Here is a 22,719-nt window from a genome sequence, read left to right as displayed (position 1 = left end):
AAATAAGGAAAGCCATGGAACAAAGTCACAAGAGTTCAAGACATTGAGGAGTAGGAAACAGGTTGAGTTGCTTAGGTAAAGCCAAATTTTAGGTGAGATTTTTAAAAATTAGGTAGAATTTATTTGCTTTTAAAATTTAATGGGGGGATCCCTGGGTGGCGCAGCAGTTTAGCGCCTGCCTTTGGCCCAGGGCGCGATCCTGGAGACCCAGGATCGAATCCCACGTCGGGCTCCTGGTACACGGAGCCTGCTTCTCTCTCTGCCTCTCTCTCTCTCTCTCTGTGTGTGACTATCATAAATAAATAAAAATTTTAAAAAAATAAAAATAAAAAAAAACAATAAAATAAAATCTAATGGGCCATTGTTGCTGTTCTCCTGTGTTTTGATAGTAGTGTTAACTATAGGGTTCAATTTTTAGCATATAATATTTAATCACACACTGAGCATTTATCATAATTTTAGAAATCAACAAAGTCAACCTTAATTTTCAGCTAATATAATTAGGACCTAAAATGAATTCATCCAAGTTCATATATCTAAGGTACACATGCATGAAGCATTGTGCAACAAAAAGGAAATAGGGTATGGAGCCAAATAAGACCAGGTTTGTTCCCCCAGTTCCTTCTCTCACCCAGTGCTTTTTATTCTTTATATAATTTTTAAATACATAGTACATAAACATAACAGAAAACCTCAAAAATGTATCTTGTGGGGGATCACTGGGTGGCTCAGCGGTTTAGCGCCTGCCTTCCGCCCAGGGCGTGATCCTGGAGTCCTGGGATCGAGTCCCACGTCGGGCTCCTGGTATGGAGCCTGCTTCTCCCTCTGCCTGTGTGTGTCTCTGCCTCTCTCTCTCTCTATCTCTCTATGTCTATCATGAATAAATAAGATCTCTTTTAAAAAAAACTTTTAAAAAATGTATCTTGTGAAAAGTAACCTTTCTCCCATTCCTGTCCCAATAAGCCTTCCTCCCTCTGCCTGTGTCTCTGACTGTCTCGAATGAATGAATGAATGAATAAATAAATAAAATAAATCTTTAAAAATTTTTAAAAATAATAAAAATAAAAAATTTAAAGCTATTGAATAGTACTGGAAGGACTGGGGTTGTGAAGGCAAGATGAAAGTGGAGCTAAATAAAAAAAGAAAGTGGAGCTAAAGAGAAAGTAGTAGCTGTGTGATACTCTACCCTGCAGCACCGGTGTTTAAAAAGGCAACATGTGAAAATTAAAAACAACTTTAAGGGATCTCTGGGTGGCGCAGCGGTTTGGCGCCTGCCTTTGGCCCAGGGTGCGATCCTGGAGACCCGGGATCGAATCCCACGTCGGGCTCCCGGTGCATGGAGCCTGCTTCTCCCTCTGCCTCTCTCTCTCTCTCTCTCTCTCTCTGTGACTATCATAAATAAATAAAAATTTTTAAAAAAATTTAAAAAAAAATAAAAAAAATAAAAATAAAAAATAAAAACTTTAAGGGTCAAATAATGCTCCTTAAAAGGCATGATTAGTTAAGGTTTCTAAGAGGTATGTACAAACACACATTCTATTATTCATTCTGCTTGTCTAGAATTCTTATGGGATGTTCTTGACTATACTGTAGTGAAGAATGGATAAGGGGACTGTTGTAGCAGTGAGTGGCAGCTAACATTTCCTAGACATTTAAGGAAGAAAAATTAATTGTTCCCATTCTTTACTACTGCAAATGTCATTTTTTTTCTAATCATTTCAGAGTAAAAGAGATTACAAAGAAAGCAATGAGATTAATAACATAATCAAGATAGATGGAGAAAGAAAAAGGGGAATGATGAAATCAACCCGAGAAGAAGTTTAGTTGGCAGTTAGAGGAACATACAGGAAGTTCAAGTATTTCTCATCACCTAGCAATGAAGTAAAATAAATCTTTTCTCTTTTGAACTTTATCCAGAAAATACCTGCTTTAAGAAGGAATGGATGAGATGTATATTGTTCTCAACAGAGGTTAGAAATTTTAAAGTTCCTATGGGGAAAAATTTTTCTTGGCATAAGTAACAAATTAAATATGGAAAAAACAAGTCAATTATTGAGCATATCTGTAACAGAAGACTCATACATATATTTTTAGTAGAAAGCATATCTCATTTTAGACTTAAAATCAGAATTTTTTTCAGGCTTATTTTTGAACTCTCAAAAAGTTCTAGATTCCTAGAGCAATGGCATAACCACTACAACACTTAAATATTCAAGTTCCAAGAAAATGAGTAACACTTCTAATGGAAATAGAACATAACTTTGGTATATTTTTAACAAGTGTCAAAGGATAATGTGAATTACATGTTCTTTTGACCAATTTCCTAAAATAGTTATGTAAGAAATAAATTATAATTAGACTGTATTTACAAAGATAGAAAATGTCTTTATCATTAAAATTATTTAAAGTGAATTTTATTACATATAAAATTATTTATCAACAGCAGACAATCAGAACTCAGCTCTAAAACTATAATGAAAGCCAAAATATATGCTGAGTCACACATCTATGCCTGTTTAAATACAACTCAGATTGAATATATTAAATACATGAGACCCTATCAGTCTGAAATTTTTTCCCCCTTTCAAATCAGGAAAGAAAGTAAAGCATGGAATAGTTTATAAAAATTATTTTTCTCACCATTAACAGTTGCTGGTCCCTTAGGAATAGCGTGTACCATTTGTATCTACTTTTTCATTTGCATAAAGCTATCCTCCAAGTCAGTCAATGGATTTAAAAAAATGGAATCAGTCCAAATGTACATGTTTTCTGCTTTCAAACATAAAAGGAATACTCAAGACTATATTTGCGTCATTTAATTTTTAATCTAAAAAATGGTGACAGTGGTTTTTATATAAAAAGAATTTCCACCATCCACCTTAACAAATCGATTTTGTGCTTGTGTGCATAAAGACTATATTTTTAATACAGTCACAGTTATTTAGATGTGGTTTCTAGAGATGATTTCATTTCTCTGACTTGTCAAGCAAATACTTAAAACAATATAAAAAAATGGACAAAAACTATATATGTATTATAAAGTGAAATCCAGGAATATCTCTGACCATTCAAACAACTGACTACTGGAATTACTAACAAGAATACATACACAATAAAATAGTGAAACTTTCAAGTTAGTACCTAAAGAATTCAAAATAACTCCTAACATTTTATTAGTATCTTCCTCAAAATTAGAAGATATTTTATAGTAGTACCTCCCAATTTTAAAAGGTTTGAAGAATCTGGTACTGGATCTTAAAAAAAAAATAAAAGTGACCAATAACCCCAGGAAGTTATGTGTAGGGTGTACTACCCTCTAATGGTGAATATTAAGAGTAGTAGATGATGCATAGGTATAAACCACAGAATCACAGCTTACTTCACAATTTCCATAATTCCAAAATATCTTGAGACTTTGTTTCAAGACATTTTTAATAAAGACTGAAGTATTATACCACTTTTCCCTAAAATTTTAAGCTTACATGTGGTAACCTTTTAGGTGTAGGTGGGTGTGCATATGTGAGCACACACGTGCAAGCACAGCCACACAATTTAGGATAATAAAGCCAAATAATATTATAGTTTCTTCATGCAAATAATATTTTATTCTACTGTAATATATTTTATATCCTTATAATAGCCAGAAACATGACCTAATTCATTTAGAACAAACCTATGAGTTGTCCTTTAAGTGGCTAGGTCTCAAAAAAGACTTACTGCCAAACACTGAAGTATTATTCTTAAAATAATAAAGTGTTTTCTAGAATAAAGATAGTTACAATAACACTTACCTCGGTCTTTTTACTAATGTGATCTGAAAATGAAAAAAAGGGTGAAATTTCATTGAAGAAAATATTAATTTTATTAGTATTAATAATCATTAATACCCAATATGTAAAAATATTTGAAGTAATTGAGAAGAATTTAAAAGTTATAATAAGAGTTACAGAAGTCATTTGAGGGTTGTCTGAGATATTAGACTGACCTCTCTAGGTGGAAGATGTTAAATTTCAACATATAATCATTAATTTGTTCAGTTTAGGGACTATGTCTTACATCCTAGTCAATGCCGCTCATACAACAGGGTATTATTAAATTTGAACAGCTGAATTCCAAATAATTTAGGTTTTCTGTTTCACACAATTTTAGGGGAGCATAAAGGGGAACAAATATGCCTAAAATCAAATCACAGGATACCATAACTGCAAAATTGTACAGATCACTGCCCTTGTGGGGGAAAAAAACGAATAATAATTTGTGTCTTTTAAACTCCTAGTTTCTTTTTTTTCCTAGTTTCTTTATTTTAAAAATATACATCATAGTGCTTTGATAATACTATAAGAAATACTACAAATTGATGTATATTTATAAAATGAATAGAAAGAAGGCAATAAAAATACATTCAGATTAAACAAATCATTGACTTAGTAACAACACAGCATTTCTGGAAAGGGATTACAGAAGGAGGAAAAAAGAAGACATAAGGAAATCCACACAGACACAAGGCTGAAACTAAAGTACCAAGAGGAGGAAGAAAATGTTCTTATTTAAATTAGAGATGATTGGGATAGCTAATATTTTACATGGCTTATTGTGCATAGTAGAAATTTTCTATTCTCAGCGACTAACAATAATTTAATAGAATAGCATTCTTACAACTGAGAATTTAAAAGCTGGTCCAGCTTTTTAAGGCATCTGTTGATCAGAATAGGGTCTAGAAGTATAATATATGTCAAAATCACAAGTTTCAGCTCAAGCTACAAAATCCTACTTAGCTTAATAAAAGAAGCAGACTACAGGAAAAACTGTCCTGATCCTTAAACCAAAGCAATATAATGCTCTCAATTTATTCCTAATTTAACAGATAGGCCTGCTTTTGAAAATGCTGGAGTATTTTATTTCATTGCGTTTTTTTTTTCAGATTATTGCTGTAGTATTATTAATCCTCACAGAACAAACACCCAAGTATTAAGGCTAAATTCATATGAATCAAATAGATCACTGTCAATGAACAAACTGCTGTTCATTTTGTCAGCAACTATTCTGACTGGCATAAACACAACACTGTCCAGAAAAAATTTTCTGTAAGGATAACTTTACAGAAACTTAATTTAAATATAAATTAATTAAAATGAACTATAGTAAAAATTCATTAGATGTATTAGCCACATTAGTAGCTTCTAACCACATGAAGGGGAAGCTACTAATCACATGAAGGTACTGAGCATTTGAAATGTGGCTAATACAACTAATGAATTTTAACTTTAGTTCATTTTAATTAATTTATATTTAAAACATCACACATGAATAGAGGCTACCATATTTTATAGCACAGACTTAGGGTTTTCACAACTTCCCACATCAAAAACAGTGCGCTTTATGGTCTATCTTCAAAAGTTTGGTGGATAATGTAGTTTCCTTGCCTTCTCTGTTCAATAAAAAAAAATACAAATGATATTACAAAGTTTTGTGGTGATAAGTCTCATTCTAAAAATTTGTATTTTAATTTTCTACAGTGTAGTTCCAGATAATTTGAAGAGGCTGACCAATAATGGATGAAATCTGATGATACTATTCCTGGCCTGGTGTAAGTCCAATTACTTTATGTATAAAGACAATAATTATGTTTCAAGATGACTCAAAAACTACAAATTTTATTTTTAGTGAGTTTTATAATATGGACAAATTCAGATACAAAAAGACAAATTTGTATTTAATTTTTATGGAGATTTAATGACTGCTTTTAAACTATCCCCCAAATTGTGTATTTCCAAACAGGTTTACATTTTTTATAATCTCAGTAACACATTAACAAAACAATTCTTACTTATTTTAAAAAATAGCAAGGAACTTAAAAATATATAAAGACTTAAAATAGTCTAGCATAATAGATTTCGTACATATATTACCTTCAGATTGAAAATCTTTGAGTGATACTGTGAGAGGTTTGTCTTTTCCCTGATGATTCTTCCTTTTATCTTTTTTATTCACAACTTTTGACTGAGTTGAAGCATTTTCAGCATTTTCATACTCCTAAGAAGAATTACCAACAATAATTAAACTTGGTTTACGCTGGTAAAAAAAAAATCAACATACCATTAGGTAATATATTAAAGTTTTATTTTTTTAAAGGTAAACTACAAATTTTAAAAATCAATACTTGAAGCTAGTCAAATTGTATAAAAGGACAGTTTTTTTTTGAGAGAGAGAGAGAGAGAGAGAGAAAGAGCGCACACACAAGGAGGGGCAGAAGGAGAGAGAGGACCTTAAGCAGGCTCCATTCTCAACACAGAGCCTGATGCAGGCCTGGATCCCACCACCCTGAGAGCATGACCTGAGCTGAAATCAAAAGTAGGACACAACTGACTGAGCCACCCAGGTGCCCCAGCATAAGTTGCTTTCTTTTTATATGCTCAATCTCTTGCCTCTTAAACATTAAAATAAAAACAAAAAGCTATTCCTTGTGGTTTATAACCTCTCCTAGATGCCACCTCTTCTTCTTTATTTCAGGACCAAACTTAAGACAATCATCTCTAGTCAATTTCCTTTCTCACCACCTCCACCAAATCTGGCTTCCCCTGTTCTCTTCTGCTAAAATTAAGGTCAACCTCCCCCACAATGCCATATCCAAAGACATTGCTTTTTCAAACACCTCTTGGTTTTCTCAATACACTCTGACTACTGTTCAGTCTCCTTCACTGGCTTCCTATATCCAAACTTTTCTCACCATTATTCCATTCTTGAGGAAGTCTTTTGCTTTATACCCAAAGTTTAAAGTTCTACCTATACACTGATGATTTTTTGTATGTACAGACAACTCAAATGGAATGCTCAGTAAGCACCACCAAACTATATATATATGTTCACCCTGCCCTTCCCTACTGGATCCTCCAGTAAGTACCCTGTATAATGTCACCATCACCTACATAACTGCGCAGACTAGAAACCTGTGTCACCACTGTCTGCTCCTCCTGCAGACTTTATATACAAAGTAGTCACAAGGTCTTGTTGAGTTTATCTGCTAAAGATCTCTTACATCTGTTCTCTTCCCTTCAGACCTTCTGTTATTTCCCTATCTTCTTCTGCTGGACACTGCAACACCCTCTAATTTTAGCCCCTCAATCCATCTTCTACATGGCTACAGCATGAGTTTCTAAAATGAAAACCTGAAATCTAAAAGTTAAAAATAGTTCAATAGTTCTCCACCAACAGATTTATAAAAGCCCAATCTCCTTAGCCTGGTCCATATCCTATCCTTCAGAAAGTGTCTCTACCAACTCCAAATCAAATAGGCTACACTCTTTTACCTGCACATATCCTATATACTTGCCACTCCTTTCCTGACAAAGCCTATTTTTTTCTCTTGCCTAAACTGTCACCTTTTAATAAACCCATTAAATCTCCTCTTTAAGAATTCTTTTCTAAAACCCATACCGATCAAAGGCAAAGAAAGTTCTTCCATCTTTCTGAATTCCCACTACACAGAACATTCATCTTTCAGTGCTATACACAGTAATTATATGCATGTCTCCCTCCACTAAACTCAAGGGCTGGGACCATATCCTTACCTTTGTATTGTGCACTTTGCACATTTTTGGCTATTCAAAAAAATATTTGGCAAACAAGTAATAAAACAGAATAGAAAATGCCATCCCAGAGGTACCTGTGTAGCTCAGTCAGTTAAGCCTCCAACTCTTGATTTTTGGCTCAGGTCATGATCTCAAGGTCATGAGATCAAGCCCCATGTGGGGCTCCATACTCAGTGGGAAGTCTGCTTGAGATTCTTTCCCTCTGCACCTACCCTACCCCCCTGCTCTCTCTCTAAAATAAGAAAGAAAGAAGGAAAGAAGGAAAGAAAGAAAGAAAGAAAGAAAGAAAGAAAGAAAGAAAGAAAGAAAGAAAGAAGAGAAGAGAAAAGAAAAGAAAGAAAAGAAAAGGAAAGAAAGAAAATGTCATTCCAAACTTTAGTTACTAAAAAAAAAACTTAAAAAATATTGACTTAAAACTCAATGACAACATTAATGCAATCACATCAAACTAACCATTACATACAACAGGAGTTTCTCCCTTTTCTGAAAGTCATTACTGTCTGATAGAACCAATGCTTTTGAGTAGCAGGCTATGACTATGCCAAGAAAACTGGCTTGTGTGCATGATATTTTATCAGTATCATTTACTCCATGCCTCCTCAATAGATATAGCTAATTCTTTTGGCTTTAGAATCTAGATATATATATCACAACAATAAATCATTATTATAGGATAATATTCTATTTTTTATACTTTTCCAGTGTAACTTGAAAGTCCATTTAAATGATTAAATCATAGTAAAGCTAGCTGTATCCATTTTTCTAATTGCTAGCTATGTGTTTAAACAGGCAACTAACAATAAGAATTATAGTAATTCTTGATTACTCAGGGTAACAGGAATAGGGACATGGAAAATGTACACATAAAATGTACATGTGCACTTTATTAGCAACTTTCATCCTTTTCCCTTGAACTACAAGTAAAAAGCAAAAAAAATATCTGCTCTAAATTTTAATTCCTCTCTCCCCTTCATCTTAGGTGAAGGAGCTAGTGTACAATGACATAGTCTAAAGTCCCTTAAGCATGACTAGGGTATTTTATAATCAACTACAAACACAAACTAAATACATTTTATAGACCCCAAAACTTCCCAATACATGTAAAGGACTAAAATGCCAAATTATATGAAAATAATAAATACCCAATTTGAATACAGAATCGGAAGCCAGAGATGCCTGGGTGACTCAGTAGTTGAGCATCTACCTTTGGCTCAGGTCATGATCCCGGGGTTCTAGGATCAAATCCCGCCATCAGGCTCCTTGCAGGGAGCCTGCTTCTTCCTCTGCCTATGCCTGCCTCTCTCTCTGTGTCTCTCATGAATAAATAAATAAAATCTTAAAAAAAAAAAGAAAGAAAGAAACTGGAAGCCAAAACTACCTTTTACTTAAATGTTCCTATAGTTTCAAGCTGTACAATGCAATTCAGCACATAGCCCAATATCACAGTTTAGATAAAATTCAGAATCCACAAGGACAAAACCTCAGAAATGGCCTTCCATTTACTTTAGTTAATTGGTGCATATCTCTAGCAGAGGGTCTCTTAATGGATGCCCCATACTCATACTTACTTAAATTTGGAAATCTACTTATTTCCTGTGTTTATTTAAAATAAATTAAAATAAATTAAAAATTAACTAATTAATTAAAATTAATCATCTGCTGTTAATTTCATTTTCTCTTTTCCCTTCACCTGGGGTGGACAGATTTCTTAAGGAAACATCTCAAATCACCAAAGTTCAGTCTGTTGCCTCTCAAATCCTGAGGAGTAATTTTGTTATAAAAACCTAACAGGAGTGCCTGAGTAGCACAGCAGGTTCAGTGCCCAATTCTTGGTTTCTGCTCAGGTCATGGTCTCAGAGTCATGGGATTGAACCCCATGTTGAGCTCCACACTCAGTGCAACGTCTGCTTGGGACTCTCCCTCTGCTCCTCTCCCCACCAACTCTGCTCTCTCTCCCCTTCTCTTAAATAAATAAATCTTTTTAAAAATTATTAAAAAAAAACAACTTCATAATATTTTGTTACAAAGATGAATTCCTAGGACAAGCTTTAATGGAAAACTTTTATACAAAATTCAGGAAGGCTGGTCCTAACTTCTGACCATTTAAACTTCTAAAATATCTAAATCAATAAATGTGTAAATACCGTTTTGTGTTCTTCATATTCTAATTTACTTAGCAACAATGCCTTCTCAAGATCTGCTTCAAACATTTCAGATGTCAACTAAAACAAAAGGAAAGTTTCACAATTATGCCACATACAATATTATGACAATATATGCATGAAAGGAAAACGAATACGTTAAAAAAACAATATGGGTTCTCCAAAGTTATCCATCCATGCTAAAGTAGGGAACTCTGTATTTTACAGAAGATACCAAAGCAAAAAACTTCCAATTTTGAGGTTTCTATTTCTCTATCCACTGTCAATTATATATTGTATATCACATAATTCTTTTCTTTCATAAAAAAAAATCTTACAAGGAAACTGACACTGTATTAGAGGTCAATGACAGTATTCAGTTTAGGACACAAAATTATAACAGTGATAACTACTCAAAAATGTAATCCTGAAAAATAAATCAATAGACATAAAAACATACCATTCATTCCCTTAATATAAAGTAATCCACAGGTATGGAAACTTTAAATAATGTGAGTAAATGTTCTCATCTATCTCTGATGTTACAGAACAATTATTTATAGTGCATCTTTGTACTCCTATCCTTTTATTTGGTTGCCCTACCTTTAAGGTCATCTAATACTACAAAAAAAGTGATTCTTTAATTTGTGATCTCTATCTTTTTGTTCCTCTTTCCCACCACTCAATCTCATCTTAACTTCTTATAATCTAGTTTCTACTACTCTCTAATCAAATTACTCTCTACGAATTACTTTTCTTAATTGCCACACAGAATTGTTACAGTAGGTGGATGAGACTTTATGTTTCTACCATTGGAGATAAAGTTATGTCTGCAGCTGAATACAGGAGAGTTGCAACATGACAGGAGTAAATTTCCTGGATTTGTATACAAGCATGTGTCAATCTATGTGGAGTAGATAATAAAAGTACAAGTTTGGTAGCCATCTCTTGTGTTTGTCCAGAATCCCTTCCTTTATTCCTGTGAATAACTACACTTCATCTCAGGGTCCTATGATTCTAACAGGATACCCAAATATATAATCCTATAAACCACCCACCAGCAAATCCACACAAACATCCAAGCTACCATCATCAATGACAGGGTGGTGGCAAGGGATCCAACTCTTTTTTGATCTCCTAGGAATTAAATTTTGGGAACAAACACAAAGGAAGTAGGTTTGGTCATCTGACATGACAGCCTTCCACAAAGGAGCATACTAGTTCTACCAGTTTACATCTCTAAGCACTCCAGAATTGTTAGTTTCCATCTCCCCCAAGGCATACTTGTTTAGTTCTTAATTCAAATCTGTGAATTGTTTCAACAAATGACTTTTGCCACTGTTAATTAGAATTATTTCTATTGCTTAATGACAAAAAAAATCTGACCTAGAACAGAAATCAACTCCAAAGAGGAGTGTTTTATTTCCAAGGGGTAACTCAAAAATTAGAAAGATGTTAACACTGGACACCATGAACTAATAAAGCTTTCATTCATAACCAATTTATCTCTTTGAAAGCATCTCATCTAAACCTACACTAAGATAATAAAAAGAGGCAGTAAAAGATTAGGTTTATCATAGAAAAAAAATAATCTTAGACAAAAATGCAGTTAGAATTAAAATGGTAAAAGTATTTAGCACTAGAAAATATGGTTAAATGCAGAGTAAACTGTACATACTTCTATAAAGTAACTAAAACAAATTGAAGAATTAATCCAAATTAGTAATAATCAGAAAAAATAATCTTTTAAATAATATATAATACAAAAGGATATTCAAAAATAATATACAATTATAAATTAAAAAAGAACTGGATTCATGTTAGCATTATGCAAAAAAGTTTACATGAAGAGCGTCTGGGTGGCACAGTTGGTTGAGCATCAGACTCGGTTTTGGCTCAGGACATGATCTCAGGGTTGTGGCACCCACAGAGCCCATGTCAGACTCCACACTCAGTGCAGGGTTTGCTTAGGACTGTCTCTCTCTCCCTCTGCTCCTCCCCCGACTCCTGCACTCTCTCTTTAAAATAAATAAATAAATCTTTAAAAAATAATTTACATTAGTTTCTCCACCTCAACTCAAAGCAAACTGAGTACAAAGTATTTCTTTATAAGTCAAGAAGTCATCCCAATGCAGAAAAAGTAACAAAACTACTTAAGTTCATTCTAAACAAAGCCAGTTCAAGTTATCACTAAGTTTTTAATCCATATTAATGGCATTTAACATTATTTCCAATATGTTACATATTCTGACCAATATTCCAAAAATAAGTTAATAGGCAGGAGAACAGTTTAGAGAGTTAGGAGTCTTGCTAGATGTCATTATCCTTTTTCCTATTAATTCACAGAACTTAAATATTAAAGTAGTTGGTTCTAATATGATAAAAACAGAATGAAATGGAACTTTTAAAGTAAAAAATATGGCTCTCCTCTGCATTTGACTCTAAATGCAGCAGTTGAGAGCTTTTAATTATTAACACAAACTAGTATACAAGGAACCACAAAAAAAGCAAAAATGATTTAAGTTTCAATTTAAGTCTTTAAAAACTAGAACAAATCTTCTAAAAATGTCAATGCCAATAAGATAATAGACAACCTTCTATGTGCTTTGTCTGTAGTGTTTCAAAGCAGCAGCATATATTTGGCTTTTGCCCTCTAAGAATTCCTACTCCAAGGATGCCTAGTTCAGTCCATTAAGTGTCTGCCTCTGGTTCAGGTCTTAATCCCAGGGTCCTGGGACTGAGTTTTGCATCGGGCTCCCTGCTCAGTAGGGATCCTGCTTTTCCTCTTCTTCTGCCTCCCTGTTGTGCTCCCTTTCTGTGTCAAATAAATATTTTTAAAATTTTCTAGTCCAGTTGCAGACAGAAGACTGACACAAATGAAGTACAAGAAATAGAATAAGACATTGAAAGTGTTACAAAAGTGGAGAGAAAAAAACGTATACAACAAATAAAATTCAGAGAAGCATACAGAAAAGATGTTAATTTAAGTTTGTCCTTAAATGGTAGATACAATTGAGAGAGGTAGAAAAAGAAATAGAAGAATTTCAGGAGGAAAGAGTCAAGTGAACAGTATTAAAAATAGATATATTATGGGATACATCAAAGAAAGGGGATACCTAAATAAAGTGTGAATTCAATATAAGAGAGATGTAGACAAAACCTAGGCTTTGGGAGATCACACAGGTAGATAATTTAAATTCCAATTCCATTTATGTTAGGACCTTGGGCAAATTACATGACTTCTATAGATTTCAGTTTCTTCATATATAAAAAGGAAGTAGAAACATCAACCTTATAGGGTAGTTTTAAAGACTTAAAACTAATTAATACATGTAAAGTGCCTAACACAGTGCCTGCCTGGTACAAGACTTACATCTAGTAAATCAGAATTCCTCTCCTCTGTGTTGGAGAATAGTGGAAAGTGAGTTTGCTTAGGTGGGGTAGAATTAGATTCCCAGCAATCCCTAAAAAATTAGGGACTTGGGGCAGAAGAAAGAGAAATACTTATAAGAGTAATTTTTTAAATTTTTATTTATTTATGATAGTCACAGAGAGAGAGAGAGAGAGAGAGAGAGAGAGGCAGAGACACAGGCAGAGGGAGATGCAGGCTCCATGCACCGGGAACCCGACGTGGGATTCGATCCCCGGTCTCCAGGATCACGCCCTGGGCCAAAGGCAGGCGCCAAACCGCTGCGCCACCCAGGGATCCCTATAAGAGTAATTTTAAAGAAATAAACCGGAACATTAGTGAAACGAAGGCTTAGAGTCAATGTGTTTGGCTAAACCTCTATAATCTCAGCATATAGAAATCTGAACCAGAACATAAAAGTATAGAAAATAAAGAAGGTTCTATCTTAGAAAAGAATGACCAAGTTTTGGAACACTGACTGAATATGAAATATGAAAGAAAAATGAATCAAAAATAAGATTTTTAATTATAGATAACAGGGAAAATGGCAGCACAAGACTAAAACAAGAAAGAGAAAGAAAACATGATTCTAAATTCTCTAAACATATCTCACAGCATTAATTAATCATTAGACTACTATAAATATAGTTGTGGACCTAATTCATCAGTACATGTACAGGCAGAGCTGGGGAGTAGGGGTGAAGTGTGAGCCTAAAAGACAGGTACTGGGCAAGAGAATGCAAAAACCATCATGATTTTTAAAAAATAACTTCTATTAAGTCTGCAAATTGAGATTTGTTCATCATTTACAGGAGAAGGAGGAAAGGAAGACAAAGAGGAAATAGTAGGGACTACAATGCCTACAGGATTGAAGAAGATACTTACATGTGCCCAAAAGGGAGTACTTCAGACCCCCTTCCACTTGGCTTCCTTCATTGCCTCCTACTCCTCCCATCTAGTAGTAAAACATTTTTTTTTCTATTTAAACAAACCTTTAGCTCAAGGGTTTACGATCAGTTAAAGAGTATGAAGAACCAATGAAAAACAGGAAGGCCAGTTAATCTTCTGGAACTAGATTTTTAAAAATTAATTTGTAAGTCTAAGTACAGTAATGATTTTACCCACTTTAAATCTAAGCAAAACAAATTCCAAATGAAGAGTTACTCCTCATTTTCCACAGGCATCATGGGAACAGGATTTTGTATCACAACACACAACATCATTCTGAACATCTAATGCTTGCAGCCACAACAGCAGCAGTGCCCTGTGGTCCTCTAACTCCATGATATTCAGAGTATGGACCCTGTATCTTTCACTAATTTGGAAAATAGAATTATTTTTCCAGAAATCTTCTAATACTTTTATTGAACACTAGGATTTTAAAGGTTGTCAGTGTTCTAAAAAATTGGATCGGGGTGGGGGGTGAAGAAAAAATTAAAATTAAAATTAAAAAAATACAATAAAAATTTTTAAAAATTTAAAAACATTGGGTCTATGTATGTGTACACACTAATTGTCAGGTTCAGTTAATTTCTGTTCATTTCAGTTAATGTATCTTTATGTTTTCTGAGTGTTGTTTATATTTTTTAAGTCTACATTTTTGTTGTATGCTTTATTATATCTCCCAAATAACAAAAATGGTTTAATGATTTACTGAAGGATTAAAAGAGAGCTGTAAATAATGCTACTTATAAAAACACCATGAATTGTTAAATGAACAGAACTCTAATACAGTGAATACAGAATATAAATCTGTATGTCTTAAGATACGAGTGATATCACATAAGCAGCTGAAGAGGAAAATCATAAATAGAAAATTAAGATAGTGAGCATTTGAAATTTTATTTACTGAGTCAATTTATTTGTTCCTTGCTGCCTGCTATGAAACATGGTTAGACCAGTGGGCTGAAGACACCATAGTTTTTGTTTCACTTTCAAAGCACAATGACTTGTATGAGTCTTTTCAGAACAAGTCCCACATAATGCTTTTTCCATAGCAAAAGTGATGAATTCTGTTGCTAAAGAAAGAGCTAAGAACTACAGAGCACTTATTTGAATTTGCACTCCTTCTAGGGAAACCGGTGCAAGTCAAACAACTGCCAAGGGACTTATTATACCAGCCATGAGGTTAATGACACATGTCACACTCAAAAACAAACAAGAAACAGAACAATCTGTTGGCAAAACACCTTTATCCGATGGACTGGAAGATGTGATATGAAGAAACAATTACTATTGTGCACATGCTAGCAGATATTTCACTTCTGAGCTGGACAAAACCAGTAATGTATGGAGTTTGAATCAATAAGAGGAAGAAATATACACCTAAATTTCATCAGTCACTAAAAACCCCTAAGAAATTTTCTATTCAGTTAATTATTTTTAAGCCATGATATGGACTTACATAAAGATACATGGAAACAGCACTATCAATGTATCATAAATAAAGGAGAACAACTCTACACAACTCTGCAAAGAAATAGAAAATATAAGACTACCTCCACTCTGAAATATTCTGGGACAGATACAAGTCTATGAATTGGAAAATGAGATACAAACATTTCTTAAGATACTAATAGTGCATTAAAGATGATCTCTACAATTTCTAGAAGCTTTTAAGCATACCTCAGCAAAACACACAGCAGCTTGAATAGCCTGAATCCATCCTTTCAGGGTCAATGTGTCACAATTTTTAATGTAAGAAAAAGGTAAGAATTAAGATCAAAATGTGATCCAGGCAGTTTATCCCTATTGGTCTTCAATAGGTAAGATCAACTATTTATATTTACATATAAAACAAAATGTCTATTATCCTTTTTTATACCTTCTTTGAAAGGCTTTCTTGCATCTTCCTTTACTTTGTAACTTTTGCTTATATGGACCAGGTTTAATTTTTTTTTCTTCAACTGATTTAAAAGATTGAAAAGTCTCATGTATAAATTGTTCTCTTTAGATTAAAAAGAATCACACTTGGAAGTATGTATCTTTGTTATCAATATGAAAAATTTTAAAAATACCTACCGGCTTTTCCAACCTATTTCCTTCCAAATTTTTGTATTCAAAACCAGGGATTTCACTTTAGACAAATTCTTCATGTGAGTCAGGTTCTCTTTAATAATCGCTTGTAATCACTATTTAGAGTTAATTCTGCAGTGAACTAGCTTCATTGCTTGCCACTGGTGCTTTCCAATTGTTGTGCTCTCTATTTAGATTTGCCTTTTAATCAGCAGGAGCATATCTCAGAAAAAGTTGCAGAAATGATAATGGCAGTATGCTTCCTTAGCCCTTGCATGTCTAGGAATGAATTTCTTTAACTTTCACAAAAATGACGTATTGCCTAGATATGGGATTCTTGGTCCTAGAATTTCAATTCTGGCATTTAAAGTAGCTGCCCTGATTTTTCATCCTGTTTTCCCATATATATGTATGTATACACACACACACACACACACACACACACACACTCAAGAATATTCCTTATCTCTCATTCTTAGTATTAAAAAATTTTTTTTAAGTTTTCCCAAAAAAGTCTTTAAAAAAGGCTTAAGTCCTTTCAAGCTCAGATTCGAGTACCTAGCTTAGGAAAATTTTTAACAATATTACCTTTAATGACTGTCTCTATTCTCCTTGTTGTAGTGACACTAAATATACCTCTGTTGGATTTCAATTGTGTTCCAGTTTATCATACTGATTTTGTTGGCAAAATATATCTCAAATTTTCCTTCATACAACTGACTCAATTTTCCTCAGTGTATACTCTGTTCTTTAGTCTAATGAAAGTTTAAATTCTGCTATGATTTCACCTCTCCAATTTTGTATTTTGTCTAGATCTCTTTCAATTTCTCTTGACCACTTTTTCATCTCAGACTACCACCTCACCTTATTATATAACACTACTAATCTCCTTGACTTACAAAATGTTCTAGGCACTGGGTCTTCATTAAGGGAAAGAACAGATGCTGTCTACAATCACCTTCTGTTTCCTGTAATAAATCTTTTTCAAAATATGCTTTCACTTTGGACACTAAGTATAATGTTCTTTTCGTGGGGCACAAACTTTTTCAGTTGACACGACACCATGTGTTTGCTCATACAGAAATGGAGTGGATGCTTCTTTACTGTCTATCTAGTTGTCGTAAAATGCCAGCTCTCAGATTTTATATTGAGGCTTAGTTGATGTAAACTTACATTATCGCCTTAGTGATTTAGGAGTAGGAAGGTTTGTCTTAGCAAAATTTATCTTTTGTGTTGGAAATAAGTAGCCACATACCAGGCAAGCTTTCTATAGCCATCTTTTTGTCTTGTCTCCCTCAACACTGGACTTTCTCAGTGTGTTGTTCCTTTACTGTGTCAGGGAGAACACCGACCATCCTATATGCTTTCTGCCTAGTTTAGTCACTAGCTGGTCCCTACTTTTAAATTTTGTTGTGCCACACAGTAAAATAGATTCCAAATGGTTTACAGTCCAACTGTTCCAAGGCCTGTCCTTATCTCCTCTTCAGTTACCAGTATGATTATCCGAGGATCTACTCTTTTTCCCATGACCTTGATTATTTTCCTGCAAGTGAGAATGCCAAATACAGTACCAGGTTTTCCTAAGTGATCCATCAATAGTATATCCAGCAGAAGTGCTTCAAAGTCCTGAGCCTGGGATGACATTCTTGTACAGGGTCAGGGCTAAGTCAACTATTTTCTTTTCACAATTACCTGGTCATTTTGGCAGCAATCGGTGGGAACAGGAAGAAAGGCAATCAAGTTTCTGTGCTCAAGTTCCCCACATTACACAAAATCTATTTTGGTGCAAATCTGAGTAGTTTTTCCTCATTAATTTTCCAGTGCCCTTTGGGCTACTGGGAGAAATTCTCTCTGGTGAAGACACTGGTCAATTCTATTACTGTCTAAACAAGTAGATCATTACATTTATATCTGTAAACCAGAAGAATCTGTCATAATGAATGCTGCAGAAGGAAAAAAAGAAATAATCAAATATCAACTAGGGGGTTTAACACAAGATAATTTATCCAGTATACCACTGCCTGGAGATATATTTTAAGTGGCATTTGTGCACAGCTCTTGTGTAGTAACTTATCCTTGTGATGATGGGCCTAAGGCACTACAAAATCCTAACAAAAATGTTATAACTAATATAGTTATATATTACTATATATACTATACTTATATTATTATATAAGTGTATAATATACTTATATATTACACATACTTATTATATTATTACTATATATAGTACTATATTACTATATATACTAATATAGTGTTAAGAGTGGTTTAGAATACTCTAATTCTTTTAAAACTGGTAACCAAAGCATGGTATGGCACTCTACTAAGCCAAAGACCTGCTAAAATAATACCTCTTCCCAATAGATTAACTGCCAGTTTAACAGGTAAGCAAATAAGTAACTATTCATTTCTCATACATACAGCATCTCCTAGAGTACATTCCAGGCTTAGTATGCTATTTTCCTGAATAGTACATTCCAGGCTTAGGATGTTATTTTCCTGAATAGCACATACACCAAAAAAAGTGATTGGTCTTAAAAATTATCTATATGATTTGGTTATTAATATTTATTTAACAGAGGCACAATGTATCACATAAATAGGTTAAAGAAACTAACAGATGTCATAAACTGTTTTACATCAAAGTTGAAAAGGAATTATTTCCCTTCAAAGTCTTTCTTTTCAAAGCAAAAACAGTGTCTGAGTATTTTTAACAAGAGACATCTAACCCTACAAATATTGATTTTTTTAACTTGAAATATAATTTAATCCTGTTATTCTACCTTTCCTATCTCTCCCTCACTTGTAAAAAGACAGATGAATTGAAAACTCACAAAATAACTGCTTTGAATTGCCAAAGCTAACAAAATAACAAGTATATCAATCTTTTCCTAGTAGATGAAAAATAGAATCTCTTATTTAAAGCACAAAGATAAAAAATAAAAATAAAAGCACAAAGATGTGTGAGTTAATCTAATAGAAAATGCATCACAAATAGTGGTGTCATGGACTCAGATGCACTGCCATTTAAAAAAATCCATAAACTCATAGAAATACAAAGCAAAATAATTTGATTTACTTAACTGTACCTGCTCATCTCTTTGCCTCCACTCTTGCCAATTTTCTTCTCGTGAATCCTTCTGCACTGGGTTTGGTAATGAAAGCTCATGTTGAGCATTACAAATGGCATGGGAGGATTTCTGGGGAATTTTCTTAAAAGCAAGATTCCTGAGCTATGAGACAAATGAACAAAAACATTATATTCAGTTTACTAATACTGGAATTCTCACAGTTTTTTTGTTAAGTTAAATAATCAGTAGTATTTTTCTATTTCTAAATACTATACCATTCATTATTCCAACTCACAGAGTCACTATCTGTGTTTTTCTTAATCTCTGTAAAATGTTAATTTCACCAGTATATAGATAATGTTGGTGAGTTTCTAACAATTTAATAGGTGAAAATGGACTGTATTCTATTATACCATCATTTTAATGATTCTGATTCACTTAAATGAAGAAATTTATAGGAGCAGAAAACAGGATAAGTATGCTTTTGACTATGTTGTACATCTGAAACTAATATGACATTGTAGGACTTGTGGTGAAGCATAGTATAATGGATAAACTTGTCAAATCACTTTGTTGTACACCTGAAATTAATGTAGCATTGTGTGTCAAATGCCCCCAAATAAAAGAAAAAAAATTAATAGGGTTTATGATAATACAATTTACCATTACTAATTGCCTTTATAGAGTTGTTGTGAGGAATAAATGCGTCAATTGATGTAGAATACTTAAAACAGTGCCTTTCTTATAATTAACATCATAAATTTAAAAAATATATCTATGACCTTACAGGTCAATAAATTAAAAAAAAAAAACAAAGCAATGGGATTCAAAAACATTAAAATTTAATGGCTTACAACTCTAGCAACTACTTTGCTAGTCCTTAAAAATACAGAGCCTAGATCACAAAGTAACATGATGAGCTAAAATTGGACTGGCCAAACCCCTCCCAACAACAGTATGATCATCATCATCTGAGATGCAGTAGTTGAAACAAGAAAGAAAAATAGAGGTTATTATGGATTGAACTGTAAACCCCCAATACATATGTCATAGGCCTGAAACCCTCGGGTATCTGTGAATGTGACCTTACTTGGAAAATAAAATCTCACAGATATAATCAAGATAGCTTGTGAGATAGGGTAACACTGAATGAGAGGGGATCCTAATCTAATCCAATACGACTGTTGTCCCCAAGAAGAGGTGAAGACAGAGATACACAAAGAATGCCAAGTAAGAGCAGAGACAAAGACTGAAGTGACACAGCCACAAGCCAAGGAATACTGAGGACTGACAGCCACAAGGAGCTAAGAAGAGCCTGGCCCTTGTGGACTCCTTGGTTTGGACTCCTGCTTACAGTCCAGTGGGAGAGTAGACACAAATAGTCATAACTGTTACCTCATTTGCTTCACTCTGTTGCTGTTCCTTCTTTTTTCTTCTTTTTTCTCTCTTTTTCTCATTTGTAGTTGATTTGTTTGTTTGAGACTTTCCAGTATTCCGACCTTTGCCTTTTCCTGGCTCAGAATCAGAACCACTGCCACTATCTACTTGCAATAGGGCAAAACGAGAAGCAGTAGTGGGAACAGAACTAAGTACTGCCGAGGCCATTGTAAAGATTGCTATTTTAAAATATGTCTGTCAAGAATAATTCCTGTAGGGAGGGAGAAGAGGGGGTAGATGAGTAAACATAATCAGTAAAATCTGTTCTAGATTCTAGAACAATCTTATACACACACACACACTCTCTCTTTCTCTCTTCTCCTGACATTGGTTTTAGTCATATTGGGATTCATACCCACAGTTCTATAGAATGCAATAACATTCTTTTTTAACTTGAGTAAGCAATATAAAATTGTGTACTTTAAAAAAGAAAAAAGTAGATTGAGATTTCATGGACAACTACTGCATGATTGACACCAATAAAATGTATTCATTTTTCCCTATGTGGTTTTCAAAAATTATTTTCTTCTCTCTTTTAAATATACTGCCATAATATATACATATTTACAAAGAACATCTTGAATCAATATGGAGTAGTGGGAACATCTTCCACCACACATAAGTCCATGTTAATCTCCAACTTTCAAGACAGAAAAAAAGAGGTAGAAAAGGAAGACACTTTTCATACACAAAATACTGCCTCCAGTTTGATTCTGGAGATTGCTACTAAGTCACAGAACTGACAGCAAAATAGAGAACTTAAATTTCTTCAACCAAAGGCAACCTTTCAAAATCACCTTCCACATTATCTTCTGCTTCACTAGTCTCAGTGCACCGAGATGCCTTGTAGACTTGTGATATTAAGGGTCCTACAGTAGTATCTAACCCAACTCATGAATCATTTAGTTTTACAGAGGAGGCAACTGGCACTTGAATTGGGTAAGTGACTTGCCTCAGGTCATTCTGCAAGTTAGTGGCAGAGTCACAACCTGAATCTAGGTTTGCTGAGCCTTGCTGACCAAGGTCAAAATAAGAAGCTCTGTCACTACTAGAAGACTCGTACTCTTTCAATTCACAAAAAAATAAATAAACAAACAAATAAATAAATAAATAAACAGATTGTGAAACTCAGAAATTTGCTGATTTTTATTTTTAAATGTATCAGATACACAATTGAGTAAAAAAATTTTTGTAAATAAATGAACACTCCAAGTACTCAGCACTAAGATTAAGAGAACTTTAACCCCCCTGTGCCTCTCCCCAATAGCATCCCAACTCCCCATGGTGATATATAAGGATTATTCTGATTTTTCTGTAAGTCATTTGCTTTTCTTTATAGTTTTAACATATCTATCTTGAGCCACAGTACTCATATCTGAACTAGCCACTGTCACTTCCACAATATCCTATTGCCACCAATCTCGTCTATTCAATGTGATATGGGATTATGCAAAAGTACAAATACCAGAAGTGAAAATCATTGAGGTCCATTTTGAAAGCTAACCACACAATACAGTTTGTATGTTTTAGGAGGGAACAAAAATGAGAAGCATGTGTTAAATCTTCCATCTTAATCTAAAAACCCAGAAAATTATTTGGAAATCTTTGAATTTTTTGTTAAAAATAAAGAAAAATCAAAATAAGAGCTGATATTTTGAGATGCCATCTAGAAGTTATTAAATAAAAGTATTTTTATTACAAATACCACATTAAGATATATTGCTCCTACACTCAAAAATATGCAAATCAGGAGTGCCTGGGTGGCTTGGTCAGTTAAGCATCTGCCTTCAGCTCAGGTCATGATCCTAAGGGCCTGGGATGGTGCCCTGAGTCAGGTTCCCTGCTCCTGCTCAGCCTCAGTCAGGCCCCCTGCTTCTTCCTCTGCCTCTCCCACTGGTTTGTGCTCTCTTTCTCTCACAAATAATTAAATCTTAAAAAAAAAAAAAAACACAAACGCAAATCAAGATAAAATACCATGACAAAAAAGAATGACATCTAACTGATAAATTACGACACATTTTTAGGCTTAAATTTCTGCTGTAAGCATGAGAATT

At 33.8% G+C, this 22,719-nt stretch overlaps 1 protein-coding gene and 1 long non-coding RNA gene across 8 annotated transcripts in view; both read right to left on the bottom strand.

Moving 5' to 3' along the window:
* GKAP1 (G kinase anchoring protein 1) overlaps positions 1–22,719 on the bottom strand; it is a 71,558-nt gene that overhangs the window by 36,793 nt on the left and 12,046 nt on the right. For all 7 annotated transcript variants that reach the window (XM_049116272.1, XM_049116286.1, XM_049116276.1 and 4 more), the window contains 5 exons: positions 20,624–20,876; positions 19,247–19,390; positions 9,734–9,811; positions 5,910–6,033; positions 3,792–3,814 (listed from right to left, as the gene is read on the bottom strand). In XM_049116272.1, the coding sequence (XP_048972229.1) occupies positions 3,792–3,814; positions 5,910–6,033; positions 9,734–9,811; positions 19,247–19,390; positions 20,624–20,833 (579 nt within the window). In that variant the 5' untranslated portion in view covers positions 20,834–20,876. The remainder of the gene's footprint in view (positions 1–3,791; positions 3,815–5,909; positions 6,034–9,733; positions 9,812–19,246; positions 19,391–20,623; positions 20,877–22,719) is intronic.
* On the bottom strand, positions 13,282–18,320 carry LOC125756072 (uncharacterized). The gene is made up of 3 exons (XR_007414098.1): positions 17,847–18,320; positions 15,765–15,805; positions 13,282–13,439 (listed from the first exon to the last, which is right to left on the bottom strand). It is a non-coding gene; the product is annotated as an uncharacterized LOC125756072 (long non-coding RNA).

Source organism: Canis lupus, chromosome 1 (genome assembly GCF_003254725.2).
Source record: "Canis lupus dingo isolate Sandy chromosome 1, ASM325472v2, whole genome shotgun sequence".
Classification (NCBI taxonomy): domain Eukaryota; kingdom Metazoa; phylum Chordata; class Mammalia; order Carnivora; family Canidae; genus Canis; species Canis lupus.
The sequence above is the reverse complement of the archived record's forward strand: the minus strand, read 5'-3'. Positions and strand labels throughout refer to the sequence as shown.